Source organism: Sebastes fasciatus, chromosome 8, assembly GCF_043250625.1.
Source record: "Sebastes fasciatus isolate fSebFas1 chromosome 8, fSebFas1.pri, whole genome shotgun sequence".
Taxonomy (NCBI): Eukaryota; Metazoa; Chordata; class Actinopteri; order Perciformes; family Sebastidae; genus Sebastes; species Sebastes fasciatus.
This window is the reverse complement of record NC_133802.1, coordinates 14,255,496-14,272,769: the sequence shown is the minus strand read 5'-3', so window position 1 is coordinate 14,272,769 and position 17,274 is coordinate 14,255,496. Positions and strand designations below refer to the sequence as shown.

Genomic DNA, 17,274 nt, shown 5'->3' with positions numbered 1-17,274 from the left:
CAGAGTAACCTACTACGTGTAGTTTTGCCATTAGATGACAGCAGCGCACATGGTGGAGGAGTCTCAGCCACTCCTAGTAGCAGCCCGGCCCTCCTACTCCTCCTCTCACTCCTCCTGAATGGACGATCACTCTGCCTGCTCGGTCCACGCCTCCCTCCCAGCCTTTCCTGCCTCATCTTCAGCTCTGCCTCTTCATCATCAGCAAACCGCTGCAGCCTCTCGGTACTTGATTGCGCGGTGATTGAATCCAGCTCGATTGCGTGCCGCTTTAAAGGAGCCTTCTGAAGAAAAACACCACACTCTCCTCTCCAGTCTCTCTCTCTCCGACGCAGCGGCTCCTTCACTATATCACTTCTCTCTCTCTCTCTGCCAGGCTAGAACATTGTGTCCTTTTGTGGGTGTTGGGGAAACATGACTGCAAAGCATCGAAGAGGGAAAGGCAACCACAAAAACGAAGATAACTTTTTCAAAAATGAAGTGGCGGAGTCTGAAGTTCGCGGTGGATCCAATAATTACGCACTGCATCTGGTTTTATTCCTGCTGGTTGTGGTGTGCGGTGCCACCGGAGCGTGGTTCTGTTTCCAGCAGCACCAAACTTTAACCTACTTAACAGACAACCTCATGGGCATGCAGATGAAGATAGTGAAGCTCCAGTCCTCCCATGAACAAATGCGACAGTCAAGTAGTGAGGTAAGGAAATAAAATAAATAATAATAACAAATTTAATTCCCTGTTAGAATAAAAGTGAGCTGAGTTTGCATGCACACAACGCCCCCCTTGTGATGGCCTATATACCCTATTATGATACCACTGAGCTTCTAATTTACACACACACTTCCACTATCTAAGAAAAAGGCCTCAGCACATGCTCACAACTGCTCTGTTGCCACTTACAAGTCAGGAAAGTTGAGACCTGTGGGCCTCTCTCAGGTTTCAAAATGCCAGCAGCCCGACTGGAGTGATCACACAAAACTCCTCTAACTGTCCACACAGCTGCTGACGTTTGTAATGATGAGGATTATTCTTGACCTCCTACTCCTGCAGGGGCTTTTTTTTATTTTTTTTATCACTGATTCATTCAAATACAGTAAATCTACTCTGTATCAACAGTTCTATGTGGTAAAATGTCTGCATATATATATATAACACCAGTAAAGAACATGCTTCTTCCAGAGCTTGTGTGCAGAGGATGCTGCCAAAATAATAATAAGAAACAAGACAGTAGTGTGCCAGGGTTAAATTTAGTCTGTGTGATACTGATACTGAACACCGGTTCAAAGGCTGTTTTAGAGGCCATTGGAAAGATTGCAGGAGAACAGATGTGTTTCATCTGTATTTCTGAAATGACACTTGTGTAGGAATATTTAATATTAGTGCTATACTGCTTTAAGAAAGTGTTATATAGTTTTCTGCATCTGAATGAACTGAATCTGTTATGTCACTGCAAACAGAAGTTCACGGCTGCTTCAAGTATCTTTCACTCTACCTGTGACGTTCACAGAATTCCAACTATTTTTATGTTGCTGCAGGCAACTTCAGGGAGATGAGCAAGATTTTTTAAAAGCCAAATCCAGTCTGCCCACTCCTTTCCCTCTCTCTCATACAACCACACCTTTGTATCAGGCGATTAATCACTTTTCATGAGAACTGCTCAGCTAGCTCAGTCTTGTTGCAGACATATTTCCTTTATCAGAAGTAAATTGTTTTTTTGTGACTCATAAGTTAGCCACTGCAGTTTGCAAAGTTTTTAGAGCTGCAACAATTGTCAACTATTAAATGAATCGCAAACTATTTTGATAATCGATTAATTGGTGTGAGTAATATTTTAAGAAGAAAAAGTGAAATTTCTCTTATTCCAGCTTCTTAAATGTGAATATTTTCTGGTCTCTTTACTCCTCTATGACAGTAAACGGAATATCTTTGAGTTGTGGACAAAACGAGACATTTGAGGACGTCATCTTGGGCTTTGGGAAACACTGATTGACATTTTCTGACATTTTATAGACCAAACAACTAATCGATTAATCAAGAAAATAATCGACAATGAAAATAATTGTTAGTTGCAACCCTAAAAGTTTTACCAACCCATTGCTGGTTGGCTTACTGTTTGAGTTCGGCTCCTAATGAACATACTTAACTGAGAAAATCACTTTGCATCGCTTCTTTATGCAAATACAGCTTGTTTCACATAACTTCTCGCAAGGAAGTAAGGTTTCACTGAGCTGTACATTCATGATCAGACCTGTTCTGATTGTTTTTTTAAAATGCTTTATTTATTTTATAGACTTATACCTTGCTCTGCGAGGAGAAACGTTTCTACAATAGAAAACCATATAGTCTGAATATAAAAGCCTCTTTGGCATCCCAGATGTTCGGTAACATGATGTTTATATAATAATTTTCATAGTTTTGGAGTCCACTTATACAGTAGTAAAGAGACTATCGAAGCACCAGCTTAAGGAGAATGATCTCCAAATGGCCAGCTTGACTCACAACATCCCCCCTGTGTGTGTCTCTTTGCAGCAGCACGTCTCAGAGAGCCTGGAGACCCGCCTGAATGCCCTGGAGGACTCTTACGCGCTGGCCCAGAAACAGGTGGGCATGGCCTTGGCCACGGCCGAGCAGCTCAAGACGTCCGACCTCCCCGCTCAGGTGCTGTCGCTCCACATGGAGATGAAAGCCCGCCTGGCGGAGATGCAGCAGGCCACCGTGTCTCTGGATCAGCTGAGCCAGCTGCAGGGCATGCTGAAGGGGAAGAGCGAGGAGTTCGAGGGCGTCAGGATTCAGGTGGAGGGCCTGGCCTTGCTGAGCGCCGAGCTGTCCCAGAGGGTCGAGGGCTTGACCGGGAGCGTGGGAGAGGCGGAGTCCAAGCTGGAGGAGAGAGGCGGCCAGGTCGCCACGCTGAGCGCCACCCTGGACGGACAGGCCGCCGAGGTGCTGCGACTGAAGGAGCAGCTGGAGAACTACCAGGCCCAGCTGGAGGCCAGCACGCTGGAGATGGCTACCGTCAGGTGGGTGGTGGAAAAAGCGGCAACTTTTTGGAGCTGTGGAGAAAAATAGCTCCCCTCCTCTGACCCATAACTTTATGTTGACTTTGTCAAAGCCCCGTTGGCTGTCACTGTCTGCGTCTCTGTGTTACTGTGGACCAGAGTCGCTAGGTCTCATATTCACATTGTGAAAATTGCCCTCATCTGTATAAACATTTCTAGTGTATTGATTTTAAGAGCTGAATAGTTTGCATGAAATGATCTTTGTATGGAAAATTGAGCGCACTCTTTGCAGCTTATGTAAACATCATGTAAATATTCTATTGTCACACATGACAGATTAGAAGAAAGCAACCAAATGAAGCCATTGGAGCCCTCTTCCAATATTTTAACAATAATTGTGTAGCCCCCTGAACCCTTAATATTATTATTATTATTATTATATGATAAAATGTCATAATTTTAAACAGAGATTTTCACTGACTTGTCTTTCAGAGGGTTGCTTGAGAGTGAGCAGTCCCAGCAGCTCGAGCAGGCCAGTGTGGAGGAGCAGCTCAATACGGTACGTCACATTCTGCAGGATCAGGCTCAGCTGGACAAAACATACAGAAACAGGTTACCCAGGAAACCAGCAACACACCAGCCAATCAGATCTTGCCTGACAGTTTGGACTGAACTGCATCATACTAGAACTATAATGGCAGAACATGTGTGGCACGCCTCAGCACACATGGTCTCTTTACTATTTCTGTTCCCTGTGAGCCCAAAGGGACCCACCATGAGATTTTCATCTCATTAATTTGAAGGAGCTAATTGCCTTGCATGGAGTCTCTGATGGATTCACATCTACACGTACATTCACACAGTATAGATTCTGGTTTTGTCATTTTTTTCTCATCACATTTACCGAGACGCCTGGATGTCCAGATAGCAGAAAATGTTTTCTATCCAGACTCTACTATGAACTAATATACAGTATTTTTTTGCTTTCTATTGCTGTAGCCGGTGGGACAGACGGAGGAGGAAGAGACGGCGCCTCCCGCAGCTGAAGGAGAGGCAGCAACTGAAGAAGAGGCACTTCCTGTAGATGTAGAACAAGAGGCTTCCGACCCAGAAGAAACGGCACCTCCTGCAGCTGAAGAGGAGGCAGCAGCAGAAGAAGCAACTGAAGAAGAGGTGCTTCCTGCTGATGTAGAACAAGAGGCAGTCCCAGAAGCAGAGGCAGATGAAGGAGGAGAGGCAGCTGCACAGGATGAAGCTCCTGTCGAGCAGGAGGACTCTGTGACAGATGAAACTGCTCCTGCAGAGGAGGCTGAGGCAGTAACGGAGGATCAGACGGAGGAAGACGAGTTAGTAGCCGTATCAGAAAAGACTGCAGAGGAGGGGGTACAAAGTGAAGAGGAGAACCAGGAAGCCGACGAAGAGGAGACACACAAAGCAGAGGAGGAGAACGAAGTGTCTGAAGGAGAGGAGGAGGTGTCAGAAAGACAGGAAGAACCGCAGGATGTAGCAGCTGAAGAGGAGGCAGAGGAGATGGATGAAGGAGAGGAGCCATTAGAAAACGATGCTTTACCAGAGGATGAATTATAAGTAAGAATAAATCAAGAAAACGTTTTATTTTTCCATAAAAAAATAGATTTCACTGCATTGGATAAAGCCCTCCTAATATATGTTCTTGTTTTATCATGTTTTACAGAGTGCACGTTACCAGAACGGGACTTTTTTTTTTCCACACCGGACATATCCACCGAGGAGGATGGGAACTTTCTCGGTCTAAAAATCACAGTCAACAATATGATGTAGGAAGGCATTACTGATTGCTGTTGTTTAGGTGCAGTATTCATTACGTGGTTGCTCTTTGAAACCTCAGTCAGAAGAAATCAGTCGCTGTATGCTGGAGCTGAAACCTGTACCTCAACATATGACATGGCTGTTAGTTAGGAAATGAGTAATTCAGGGTTTACCTGCCAGTAACAACCTCTAAAGCCTTAATCCATAAAAGAATGACCTTCTGTCTTTCTGCAGAGCGTTTTCCACTCCTCACAACACACTTTATTTTATTTTTGTCAACGTTACGTTCTGTACTAAACTGGAAAACAAGAAGCCAATGACATATAACTGTTTATCAATGCACTTGAAGCCATAAGTAATGCCTGTCGTGGTGACATTAAACTGTGTTTCTTTTTGGCACTGCCTGAAATGTATTGAGACAATATCTTAGGAGGAAAACACAGCTGCAGTAACTTAATGTGTCCCAGTTGTTTACACAGGCAACTAAAGAGCTATAGCATAAAAAGAGAAAAAGCATCTTTCATAAGACAAACAAGAATTCCTGAATGTTTTTAAAGTATAGGACAAACTGTAGTTGATAGATTTTTTATTACCTTTTTAAAGTGGTTCAGTACTTACAAACTGGACTTTTGCTTTGATTTAGCACTTCTTATTTTTAACTGATTACAATTCCATCTCGGACATACACACCTGATACGGTGGTCTAAAAGTCCTCTGCCAAGAACTGTTTCAGCAACATCATTCTACTGCTTTAATACTTTTCATTCAAAAGTACACAATTTAGTCAGTTCAGACTTTGCATCATTTAATGCTGTTGCGGGTCTTTAACAAATAATAGCAGATATTATATTAATAATGTTTTGTCTTTGGAGGGATTAAGGCAGTTGATTCAGAAGAGCATCAGGGACAAATTGCTCTCCAGATGGATGGAAAACTATTGCAGTGTTGAGCTGCAGCAAAAAATGCGTTTGCAATTGTGGCATTGAAATGCAAGCAAGTCATTTTCATTCAAAACCACCAATTTATCACATCTTAAATGACAGAACTCGTTCTTTATCTAAACAGTGCCAACGTTTCACTGTTGAAAACCGTAAGTCTTGAATCAAAGCTTTAACTTTAGTTTACAGTTGCAAATGTAGAGCTTTTGTGTGTGGAGAAGGCCACGTGACAGCTTAGTCCAGGGGTTGGCAACCTTTTTGATATGAAGTGCCATTTTAAAAATGTCTTGTCTATCAGTGTGCCATATCAACATTAAGGTTAACATTAAGTTTGATTATAGCAGCATATAAAAATTTAAATCTTCAATGGAGCTATAATTTTATTCCATCCATATACATTTTCATACAAAATCAGGACATTGTAATTATATATATATATATATATCGTTCTTTATCTAAACAGTGGCCTTCTCCACACACAAAAGCTCTACATTTGCAACTGTAAACTAAAGTTAAATATTATATATATATATATATGAGCACTATACAAGAAATGAAAACATCCACATCTGAGTTGAAATCATTAACCCTACCAACCTTGTTCATCAACAATAAACTTAAATACTGTGAAGAAGGCAACAAGTACTAGCGAATCAGAGTGCGGAGTAGGGTGGGTGTTGCTAGTGTGCTATTAGTTGAGCTCCCGCGTGCCAACAGTGGCACCTGTGCCTAAGGTTGCCTACCCCTGAGTTAGTCCAACAGCTCATAAAACCAGAGTCGAATAGTAGCTGAAATACACAGGTTCAGCTACATATGAACCAACAGAAGGACTACCATACTTTTTAGCTTTAGGTTGCGCAGAAGAGGAGTTTTCCAGCAGGACACTGACTCTAATCATGGACTGTGAAATCTAAAGGAGGAGTGCAGGTGTTCATGGCTTCACAGTCACCAGATATCAACCCCGCTGAAAATATCTGGGAACATTAGAAACAAAAAAAACTTGAAGTCACACCACAACACTGTTTCTCTGAGATGGTTTAAAGACAACTGGAATAATGTGAATTCTCAAATAATTCAGAAAATGAGCAAGCTGTGATTAGGGCAAAGAACACACATATCACTTATTATCAAATATATTGTTATAAAATTACCTCTTTGGAGACATGACAAATGTTTGTGTAGTCATGCTTCACACATGGAATCAGTTTCTGTATGAATGATTCAACAGAGTTCTTGGTAGCATGGTAAAACTTGGACACATTTTACTAAGACCTCACTTTTACAAATGCACTGTTTTTGCCAAGACGTTCTCACATTGTCATGTTTTTAAAATAAACCCTGGTTCTTTCACTTTTCTATACTTGGTTCTGTCTGTTGTGTCATACACAATTCATATTCATCATGTTACATTAACAGTGCTTGGGGTTAGGTGCAAGTATTGTATAGCCAAAGCCTGATAGAGCTTAAAGCTGCAGTCGGGAACTTTGCCCAAATATGATAAAAATTGATTTTTATATAACGGTCACTATATCCTGACAGTAGTGCATGCGACAAATGATCTCTGAAAATAATTAGTCTGTGTCCTCCTAGTGCGCCTAATGGCCTTTGCAAGATTTTAACATGTGCAAAGTAGAGCAACCAATCAGAGAGGAGCGGGAGCCGTGGAGTCTCTAACGCAGCTGTCAATCACTTGCGAACTTTGATTAAACTAGGCAGCTCTGATCAAATATGAATCAATATTTTGTTACTGTAATGCCTATTTCTCGCCTCATGTTTTCAAACAGTCGAGCCAAAATTAAGCGCCGCCCACCAGCTTTCTCATTTTACAGCTAAACAGTACACTACAAGATGTTTCTGAAAATATTTGAGGTGAGAGATAGGCATTACAGTAACAGAATATTGATTCATTTATATTTGATCAGCGCTGCCTAGTTTAACCGTTTGATTGAGCGAGTTTCACGAGCAGTGATTGACAGCTTTAGAGACAGGTCGGCTCCTATAGAGCTCACTTGTTGCCCACATGGTTGCACTGGCTGACATGTTCTTTTATATGAAAAGTTCTTTCACATATATATGATGAAAAGGCTCACAGACCCACAGCTGTAAATAGTCCCCGACATGCACTGTTTACTTAAGGTTTGCTAAAAACTACAGTCCCCAGGTGCTCTATCACAATGTGCAACTTTTATGTGGAAGGAAACAATCTTTCAAGCATAAACATTATAAATTAATATATATTTTCCCACAAATGTTAATGAATATTAAAGGGACAGTGTGTTACATTGCGGAGGATCTATTCGCAGAAATGGAATATAATATTCATAACTATGTTGTCATTAGTGTATAATCACCTGAAACTAAGAATCATTGTGTTTTTGTTAGCTTAGAATGAGCCCTTAATATCTACATACAGAGCGGGTCCTTTACATGGAGTCTACGTTACCTGAAGGCCACCGTAGTTCTCTGACACGCTTGTGAAACTGCGATAACGTTAGCTGCAACTGCAAAACCGCCAGCCGCCGTCTGACTTGCGTTGCTCCTGAAGTAGTGTTATTATGGTAAGGATGGCCTCTGAGCGAGGTGAACGGTGTTACCGCAGTTTTGCACTTGACGTCTCACGTTACCTCAGTCTTGGAAAGGAAGGAGTGAGTAGAGGGGTACTCAGTTGGTTGCAATCTGCAACCACACCACTAGATGCCACCGAATGCTACACACTGTACCTTTAAATTGCTTGTCTTACTGTAGGGGTCACTCCTTAGTCATTTTAATGTGCTGAATTTGCACTGTTTTGCTGTTGCAACCTAAATATCACCTAAAGAAAAGATACCACCCTTCATTTTTTTTTTTTTTTTAATAGGCCGGTGCCCCCCTGCACTCCCTGACTGAATGAATGAATAACTGTGCTTCTACAACACACTCACATGGGATGTATTCATACAACTTATTAGCCTAAATATGTAATGTATCTAGTATGTCTAATGTGTTTGCTGCACACATACATCATGTCCAACTGAAGAGACTTGCTTGCATTAGACCTCAGTAAACAGAAAGTCTAAATCGATTGTGTGTGCATCATTCAGAGTCTCTCTCTCTCTCTCTCTCTCTCGCTCTCTCTCTCTCTCTCCCACAGAGTCATTTTGTCCAGCCTCTCCCACACATCACTGCTGCAGTGTCTCAGAGCCTCAGTCTCTGACCTTCCACAGGGGACCATGCAAGCTTTTGTTCCCAGGTAAGTTTCACAGAGACTGAGTCATGCTCTTCTATTCCTGGATTATTTTTTCTCTTATTTTATTCTCAGTCTGACAAGCCACTGTTTTGTGCAAAGCTCCTGGTCCTCGTGTTTGTCATCTTAATGTGGAGTAACTGTGCTCTGTACAGGTCCTGTAGGCCTCTTTGAACTCATGTAATGGGAGCTTGTAGTTTGTTTCTTTGGGGGCTGAAAATTAGTCCTTCTCTTTGATCTACTTGATTAGCTTTAATATGTGCATTAGTAATTATTGGCTGAGGGATATTATTCTTTGCAACTATTTTAGAATATTAATTATTAACATTATTTATTATGTAGTTTAAAAGGAGCCTTTTTACAGGTTGCAGATTTGGGTGGATACTTTATAAACCGAACTCATGATTGTTTGTTACAGTCAATCTGTCTGTAAGCATCTGCTGCTGGGATAGCTCTAACTTGGTTTGTGGTTTATTGTTTCACTGTGTCATTTCTGGAATCAGCCTATTGTCCATATCCTATGCATTGTACAATATACAGGAGAGTGTGCGGCTGACCAACCCGCTGACTCTCAGTCAGGGTGACTCCATAACTGATGGATCAATAGCAGTAAAAGCTTACATAGCAGAGGAGAGGCAGGCAGGCCGGCAGCTCTCTGGGTAAAACATGAGCCCCTCCACTGATGCTTGCTCAGCTCTTTATGTGTGTCTGCTCAGCCTCCAGCGGAAATCGAGCTCATGTCTTGGAAGTTGCAATGAGAATGCATTTTTCAGAGCATCTTGCTTCCTTAATTCAAAGTATTTCCTGTTCAAATGAGATATTGGGGTGGTGTGTCATGCAGGGAGAAATGATTCAAAAGTGTAAATCAGTGGGATGTTACCGTACACCTACTGATGCAGCATGAGGTCACAATTAAAGATACACGGCAGGACGTTTGAGAAATGTGACTTTTGAGCATTTGTTTGTATTTATTATTAGAAAAATTTACATTTTGTATTTCAAATTGTATACAATTATAAAACACAATAAAATTGAACAAAACAGTTCCTGCATTAATATTTAATTTTCTGGCCTAGTCTTGTAGAGGAGCTCTTATCTCAAAATGTAGTTTTAATTCCTTTATTATTTTAGTGTATGTTATGTTTCCAAACACAAAATGTTGAAAAGTGAGTCTGGCGGTTGGAAAGAGTTTAACACAAGTCTATGCTGCTTTACACGTTTTTGGAGCATTAAAGGAACAGTGTGTAACATTTCAGAGGATCCATTAGCAGAAATGTAATATCATATTCATAACTATGTTTTCACTCGTGTAACCTGCAACTAATCGTTGTGTTATCGTTAGCTTAGAATGAGCCCTTCATATCTACATAGGGAGCGGGTCCTCTTCACGGAGTATGCCATGTTGCTCCGCCATGTTTCTACAGTAGCCCAGAACGGACAAACAAAACACTGGCTCTAGTGAAGGGCTTTCCTGTTTACCGTTACCTGAAGGCCACCATAGTTCAGTGACACACTTGTGAAACTGCGGTGATGTGAGCTGCAGAGTGCAAAATCGTGGTACCGCCAGACGCCGTCTGACTTCCAATGCTCCTAAAGTAGTGTTACTATGGTAAGGATGGCCTCTGGGCGAGGCGAATGGCGTTACCATGGTTTTGCACGTTACCGAGGAAACAAAAGAGAGGAGTGAGAGGAGGGGTATTCAGTTGGTTGCAATCTGCAACCACACTACTAGATGCCACCAAATCCTACACACTGTCCCTTTAAGTAATAATATACACAATACACATTATACTATGTTTATTGGATTGTTTCTGACTGTTGACCTATATTATTCAGGTCTAATTAATGTCTTTTGGTGCCTGTTATTGTTTCTCCATTTGATGTGATTCTCAGTGCCCTGTTGAAGTCGTATCACTTACAAATCTTTATTTCTTCTGTTTGTTTGTTCACTGACCCAGGTCATATCTGACCCCGGTCAGGGATGAAGAAGCGGAGTCTCAGAGGAAAGCAAAGTCTCGTCATGCCAGACAGACCCGCAGGTCAACACAGGTAAAGATCAAACCGCTGACAGAAGTTCAGGTTTTATTGAATTGTGTTTGACTGCTGACAGATACGGAACAGTATGAATGTCCTGCAGGGCGTAACTCTGACAGACCTGAGAGAGGCTCAGAAGACCAACAGCCTGTCTCCTTCAGACAGACAGACGGAGGAAGGAGGCACTCTGGATGAAAGGACCTGTCTGCGGAAAGGCTCGACAGATGACAGGAGAGTCAGAATCGGCCTGACAGAGTTTACGGAAACGATGGAGATCAGTCCAAAATGGAGCAAAATGGACGAGGTTATAAAGAGAAATGTATACACAAATCAGTTTAAGCTTTCTGCTGCAGAAGTGATATAACTGGATTTGTGATTTTCTCTATTATGCATGTGCAGCAGGGGAACATTGAACCCAGGTTAGAAACCCTCGCTGAGTCTCCGATACCAAACCTTTCATACTCGTCTACTGCTGGATCCTGTGGCCTGCTTTACTGCAACGACTCCTTCAAAGGTCAGGAAATTATTATTGCGTTAGTGTATGCGTGTATTTTCTTTTCATCTGACCTAAATAAAACCCAATATTTAGAGAAATATTGAAGTGGTAACCCTTCCCTTTTCCATAAACTGGGCTTGCACATTTGACTAAAGTGACACAATATCGAAATTACTATAAAGCAATGTTATAACATCAAATAAGTAAATATTTCAGTAATCCCATTTCTGAGACCAAATGTTAAGGGTGAGCAATTTCAAAATCTGTTGATCCGAATGTGAGCCAGCATTTCTCGGAGGTTTGGAGAACCAAAATGAACACAACAGTCCAGGAACCTTCAGAGCTCTGCTTTTTACTGTTTCTTAACATCAATATACATATATAGAACAAGTGGCATCAATACAAGATCAAAGGAAACACACTGACATAAAGGAGACAGACAAAAGGCGGAATTAATCAAACAATAGCTTGAAATACTTCCTGGTCAAAATTACAGTACATTGCTAATAGCAAAGAGATCTAGTAACATCATTCTTTCCACTGTGGCATTACGATGTACAATATCTCTTCAGCATCCTATTCAGGCGAGAGTAGACTGGAAACCCGTTGCTTCCTCCCCCCATCCCAAGGTCCCATTTGGTACAGTCCACAGCCACAGCCAACACCTGGTGGAGCAAAGGGGCTTCGATGTGCCGCGCGTTCATGAGAGCACCATCCTCAAACAGGAAGTGGACCTCGGAGAGAACAATGATTAGAAATCAAGGCAAACAAAAAAAACATAAAACAAATACTTAAATGAAAAGATACTAAATGACGCAGATGTATTAATCAACTAAAGTGGATCCTACGTTTAAATGATACACATGCCACATGACCCAAAGCCAACTATTCAACTAGACTGATAAATAAAGGAGCTTTTCATCAGACTGGTGAGGGAGTAAGTGGAGCTCCCTCACACAGACAACGACAGAAATCCTAATAGACTAATCAACACCAATCACACGTGAACATCCTTTGTATTTAACAAGGTTTTCAACATTTTGAGATCCCAAAACAGAAATAATCATCAATCTTCAGAATCATGTCATCACTTCATCGGGTTTAAAAAGCAATTTCCATATAATTAGCATATGAACACATGGGGAGAAAACAATGTTAAGGTTGTTTTTTTGAGCTAAGAAAGTAGGCCTGTGGTCTCCAGGACCCAAAACAGAACATTAAGATTGTCAATAAGTGTTGTGTCATTGTCTATTTACAACATAAATACTTACTTTCTATGTGCAGCTGGTGAGAGATGGTGGACAGATGAAAATCAGAACCCTGTTGAAGACGCAGCACAGATGACCTTTGCAACGACGCTGCAGCAGAGACGACACTGCTGTGATGTTAACGGGTCAAACTACGACGCTGCAGAGGTACGTGGAAAATGTGCTTTTTTAACAATCACAGATAGAAAAGATTGATTTGAGCTACCCTGCTTGATAGCTATTGATTATTTCCCTGATGTTTTCCCTCAGTACCACTAGATGGAGCCAAAAGATTTTCATATTTTCTGTTTTCATGCAGAGGAGGAACTGAGTATTTACAGTTCCCTTGATACAAACTACGGTCTAATACATAGAGATCCCTTTAGAATATGTTCCAGTGTGCTTATACTTGATGTTATCATCAACAAAGTAACAAATTATGTTTTTTTTACGAAAAAAAAGCCATCTAGATATTAAACCCTTCACAGCTGAGAATCTCATGCCACAATCATGTTATCGTTCAATATTCATTAGCGCCATTATTTCGTATTCACATCCTGTTTCTCACCCGAAAGCTTAATTATGCTTCAAAGGCACGCCAAACTAGTCTCTGATGCAATATTTTGAGACGTACCGCAATCGTAGATGTGAAGCATGTGATGTACGCTGGTTAATGTCAAATCGAAAGACAGTCCACCCCCCCTCCTCCTCCTCCTCCTCCTCCTCCTCCCTCTAAGTCGCTTTGCTTCCTCACATCACATGGCTGAGGTGTCTCAGCATACCATACCATATTGGGCAAACTGAGACGCTCTCTACAGCCTTGGATTCAGAGGGCTGGTTGACTTTCTTTTCTCTTCCACCCTCTAAACTGATACCGTGCTCCCTCCACCTGAGTGCCGCATGTGAAAAAACCCTGAAGCTCATCACTAATTCCTCCTACTGGGGGGCAGCCTGGCGAGTTTCAGTGAGAATATTCTATTAAATCTGTGTTTCTGCAAAGAAGATAGATACCACGGGAAGGAGAGGGGACACAGAGATGATAAGGATATAGATCATAGATGATATAGTTTTCCGTGTGAGCTGACTCCAGATCAGCGGTTCAGCTGTGCCCCTTGGTGGAATCTGAAACAGAGATCTGTTGGTAACATGAGAGTCTCACAGCGTTTACGGAGAGGACTATATCTGTCTGTGATAATCATACCGAGCAGCGAGGTTTCATCGGGAGCATGACAGGCTGCCCATCACCAGAGCCGACCTCTGCGTGACTCCATGATGATAGGAGCAGATTTTCCACAGTGACTTTCAGAGAGAAAGACAGGTGTAGAGCGAGTCAGCTGAGAGATTCTGCTAAGATTGTCGGTGATGGCGGCGATTGTGATAGAAGGAATTAACTAGAGATAGAGCAAGCAAGACTATCTTTGCAGACAGTTTTTCTTCTACAGTACCACTTTGGGATTCAGTAACTGGATCCTGGCAGTAGGACATCTTGCTCTTCCACATTCACTCAAAAAAAAATCAAGTAAACTCTGGTAGCAGCTTCTGTGACTCATTTTCTGTATTCATGAAATACACAAGAACAATATCCCATTTTGGAAAGTCCTGAAACTAAGGTTGAGGATCAGACTGGGGGAACTCCAGCTGGGATCAACTTTTAATAAAACTCTCCAATAACAACGGTGCCAGTGTATCAAGTCATATTCTCTACAGATGGTCTCTGATGGAAGAACATGTCTTACAAATGAACTGCATATAGGCTACAAGCGTTTGGATTGTATCTCAAACATACGTCACAAACCCACACAGTGTAACCACACTGAAACAATACAGAATAGTTTAGGAACCAAAGCTACGACCGTCAACCACAAGAGCTTAAAGGGATAGTTTGGGTGTTTTTAAGTGGGGTCGCATGAAGTACTTATCCGTAGTTAGTGTATTAGCTACAGTAGATGACGGTCGGCACACCCCCAGTTTGGAGAAACAGACATTAGTTACCGCACAGAAGCAAAGCGATGTACTGCTGTGGACGGGGCCAACAACAAAGCTCATTTCAGCCACCTAAAAGAAAGGCTCACCTAAAAAAAATAATATCAGTTTAAGTGTACGCTATATTTTGAATATTTTCACCAGTTTACATTTGCCGTGAGACAGCTATACAGTCTATGTTTCTGACAGGGAACTGAAGTCGCTATTTATGCTCTAGCCCAGCTATTCTCAACAACTGGGCCGGGGCCTACTGGTGGGCCTCAGAGAGACACCTAGTGGGCCGCGAAAGTGCTGCCAAATGGTTAGATTAACCGCTATTCTGTATTTCAGAGGTTGTAGCGGGCTCACTTTTAAAGCTAGAGTGAAGATACTGGCATCATATGAAACTATAAAAACCTAAAGAATCCATTGGTACCAACCATGTCATACTAGCTTGTCGGGAAGGAGGTTAAATAACGCTCCAAACTTACGCTAAATTTTGGTGAGGAAAAACTGCCATGGCCATTTTGAAAGGAGTCCCTTGACCTCTTACCTCAAGACATGTGAATGAAATTAGGTTCTATGGGTACCCACAAGTCTCCCCTTTACAGACATATATGTCACAGATGCAGTGACACAAAATCAAGCAATTTTTTGAAACCATTAAAAGTGTGTGGTGAGGAAATATGACCCTGAATACTTTGGATTCATAATGGTAGGCAGTGATGAGTGAGGGTAGGCTGAATATCTATGTGGTTCATTACACCTGACAGTGACATAACACATTTTTTATAGCCCAGTTTGTTGTTTATTTGGGAAGGTGGTCCTCGGAAATTTTTTAACAATCGGAAGTGGGCCTCGAGTTACAAAAGGTTGAGAATCCCTGCTCTAGCCAAAGCAACCAGACTTCATTGAAAAAAAAAACAACTGTAATTTTACCTCGCAGAACACGGGAGTTGTTGGTCTACCGCTGCCTCGATTGGTTAGTTTATTTGACCAGCAACCCGTGTTCTGCGAGGTAAAATTACTTTTTTTTTTCAATGGAGTCTGGTTGCTTTGGCAAGAGCATAGATAACGGCTCCAGTTCCTCGCCGGAAAGGTCTGTCTGATGGCAAGATAAACCGGTGAAAATATTCTAAATATAGCATACACTTAAACTGATATTGATTTTTTTTTTAGGTGGGCCTTTCTTTTAGGCGGCTAAAATACATTTTGCTGCCGGCCTCACCTACAACAGCATATTACTTGGCTCCTGTGCGATAACTCCTGCCTGCTTGCTGACCGTCATTTAGGTAATTCATTGACTATGGATAAGTACCTCATACAACCCCACTTCAAGACACCCAAACTATCCCTTTAAAAGAAGCAAGTAAGGATGATTGGGGATAAATTAGCACCTCTATGTTAATGTTATTTGTGTGGATGGTTGTTCCCAACACATCCTCACGGTATTTTTTGTTAAATAATCAAGTCTTTTTTTCGCTTTCTTTTTCTTTTCTTTCATATTCTCTCCGTCTTTCTAATTTTTTTCTCCTGCTGTGTTTTTGTATTTATCTTTCCTTTCATCTATTCGCCCTGAGCGAGTACGAGGTAGTTTAGGAACAGCGAGGCGCTGCGAATCTCACTATAAAAGGAAGATTGCATGAGCCGGCTTGTGCAGAAGACTATGGGAAGAAAGTGAAGGGGGGTTGCAGAGGTCGTTTAAAGGAACAGTCCGACATTTTGGGAAAATACGCTTATGGCTTTCTTGCCAAGAGTTAGATGGGAAGATTGATACCACTCTCTCATGTCTGTACTGCAAATATGAAGTTACCATCAGCTGCTGCTTAGCCTAGGCTGAAAGCATGGTGAAACAGCTAGCCTGGTAATAAAATCTACCAATAAGCACCTCACTAATTAACATGTTATAGCCTGTCTGTTTAATTCGTCTGAACTAAAATGTAAAAAAAACCTTAGTACCTGACGAGCTGTTTCCCCGTTTCCAGTTTTTACGCTAAGCTAGGTGGCTGTAGCTTCATACAGTACTTATTGTACCAGCCAATTTGCACGAAAAGGTGTATGAATGACTCGATAATGCGCAAAGCATTTAGCGTGCAATACGAACGGCTCTCTTGCTTTTGGCGTGTCATTTGTACGGCATGAAGTCTTTACTGACTGCAATGTAAATGCATCTGCATACATATTCCACACTCAGAGTAAATGGCGTAGAATAAAAAGGGAGAAAGACCGCTCATGGCGGGCGGGTGGCGAGGTGCACGGGTCCAACAAACACAACTTTTAACCAGGAGACGGGTGTTCAAGACCGGAGTTTTGTTTTGTAAATTAGTGATGTTTGTCACGTGTTTTCCATACCTATATTACGTTGTTTCCGTAAGTGTTTTACTTAGTTTATGTACTTATTTTACGCCCAACCATGATGTTTTTCCTAAACCTAACAAAGTGGTTTTGTTGCCTAAACCAAAGTGTGGATGTCACCGTTTTCTTGCGTGATGTACAAATGACACGCGAAAAGCCTTAAAATGCATCCTCATGACACACGGAATGTCTGTGTAATGTCGTTGCTATTTATACGCTTTCCCGTGAGACCGGGTTCGTT

General features: G+C 41.7%; 1 protein-coding gene across 2 annotated transcripts; it reads left to right on the top strand.

The window, feature by feature from the left end:
* The first annotated feature begins 77 nt into the window (after positions 1 to 77).
* Positions 78 to 7,072, top strand: LOC141772565 (uncharacterized). Of its 2 annotated transcripts, none has more exons than XM_074643676.1 (5): positions 78 to 690; positions 2,527 to 3,011; positions 3,483 to 3,549; positions 3,990 to 4,577; positions 4,684 to 7,072. In XM_074643676.1, exons 1-4 carry the CDS (start codon positions 412 to 414, stop codon positions 4,575 to 4,577), a joined length of 1,419 nt encoding a protein of 472 aa, XP_074499777.1. In that variant the 5' UTR covers positions 78 to 411; the 3' UTR covers positions 4,684 to 7,072. The 2 variants fall into 2 exon arrangements, with proteins under 2 accessions (XP_074499777.1, XP_074499776.1); XM_074643675.1 differs by having other exon boundaries at positions 88 to 690; positions 2,524 to 3,011.
* The last annotated feature ends 10,202 nt before the right edge of the window (positions 7,073 to 17,274 follow it).

Excerpts from the sequence above, each read along its gene's own strand:
- LOC141772565 (XM_074643675.1), top strand. The coding sequence starts at position 412 with ATGACTGCAAAGCATCGAAGAGGGAAAGGCAACCACAAAAACGAAGAT. Across the intron at positions 3,012-3,482 it reads CTGGAGATGGCTACCGTCAG|AGGGTTGCTTGAGAGTGAGC; the intron begins GTGGGTGGTGGA and ends CTTGTCTTTCAG. Across the intron at positions 3,550-3,989 it reads TGGAGGAGCAGCTCAATACG|CCGGTGGGACAGACGGAGGA; the intron begins GTACGTCACATT and ends CTATTGCTGTAG.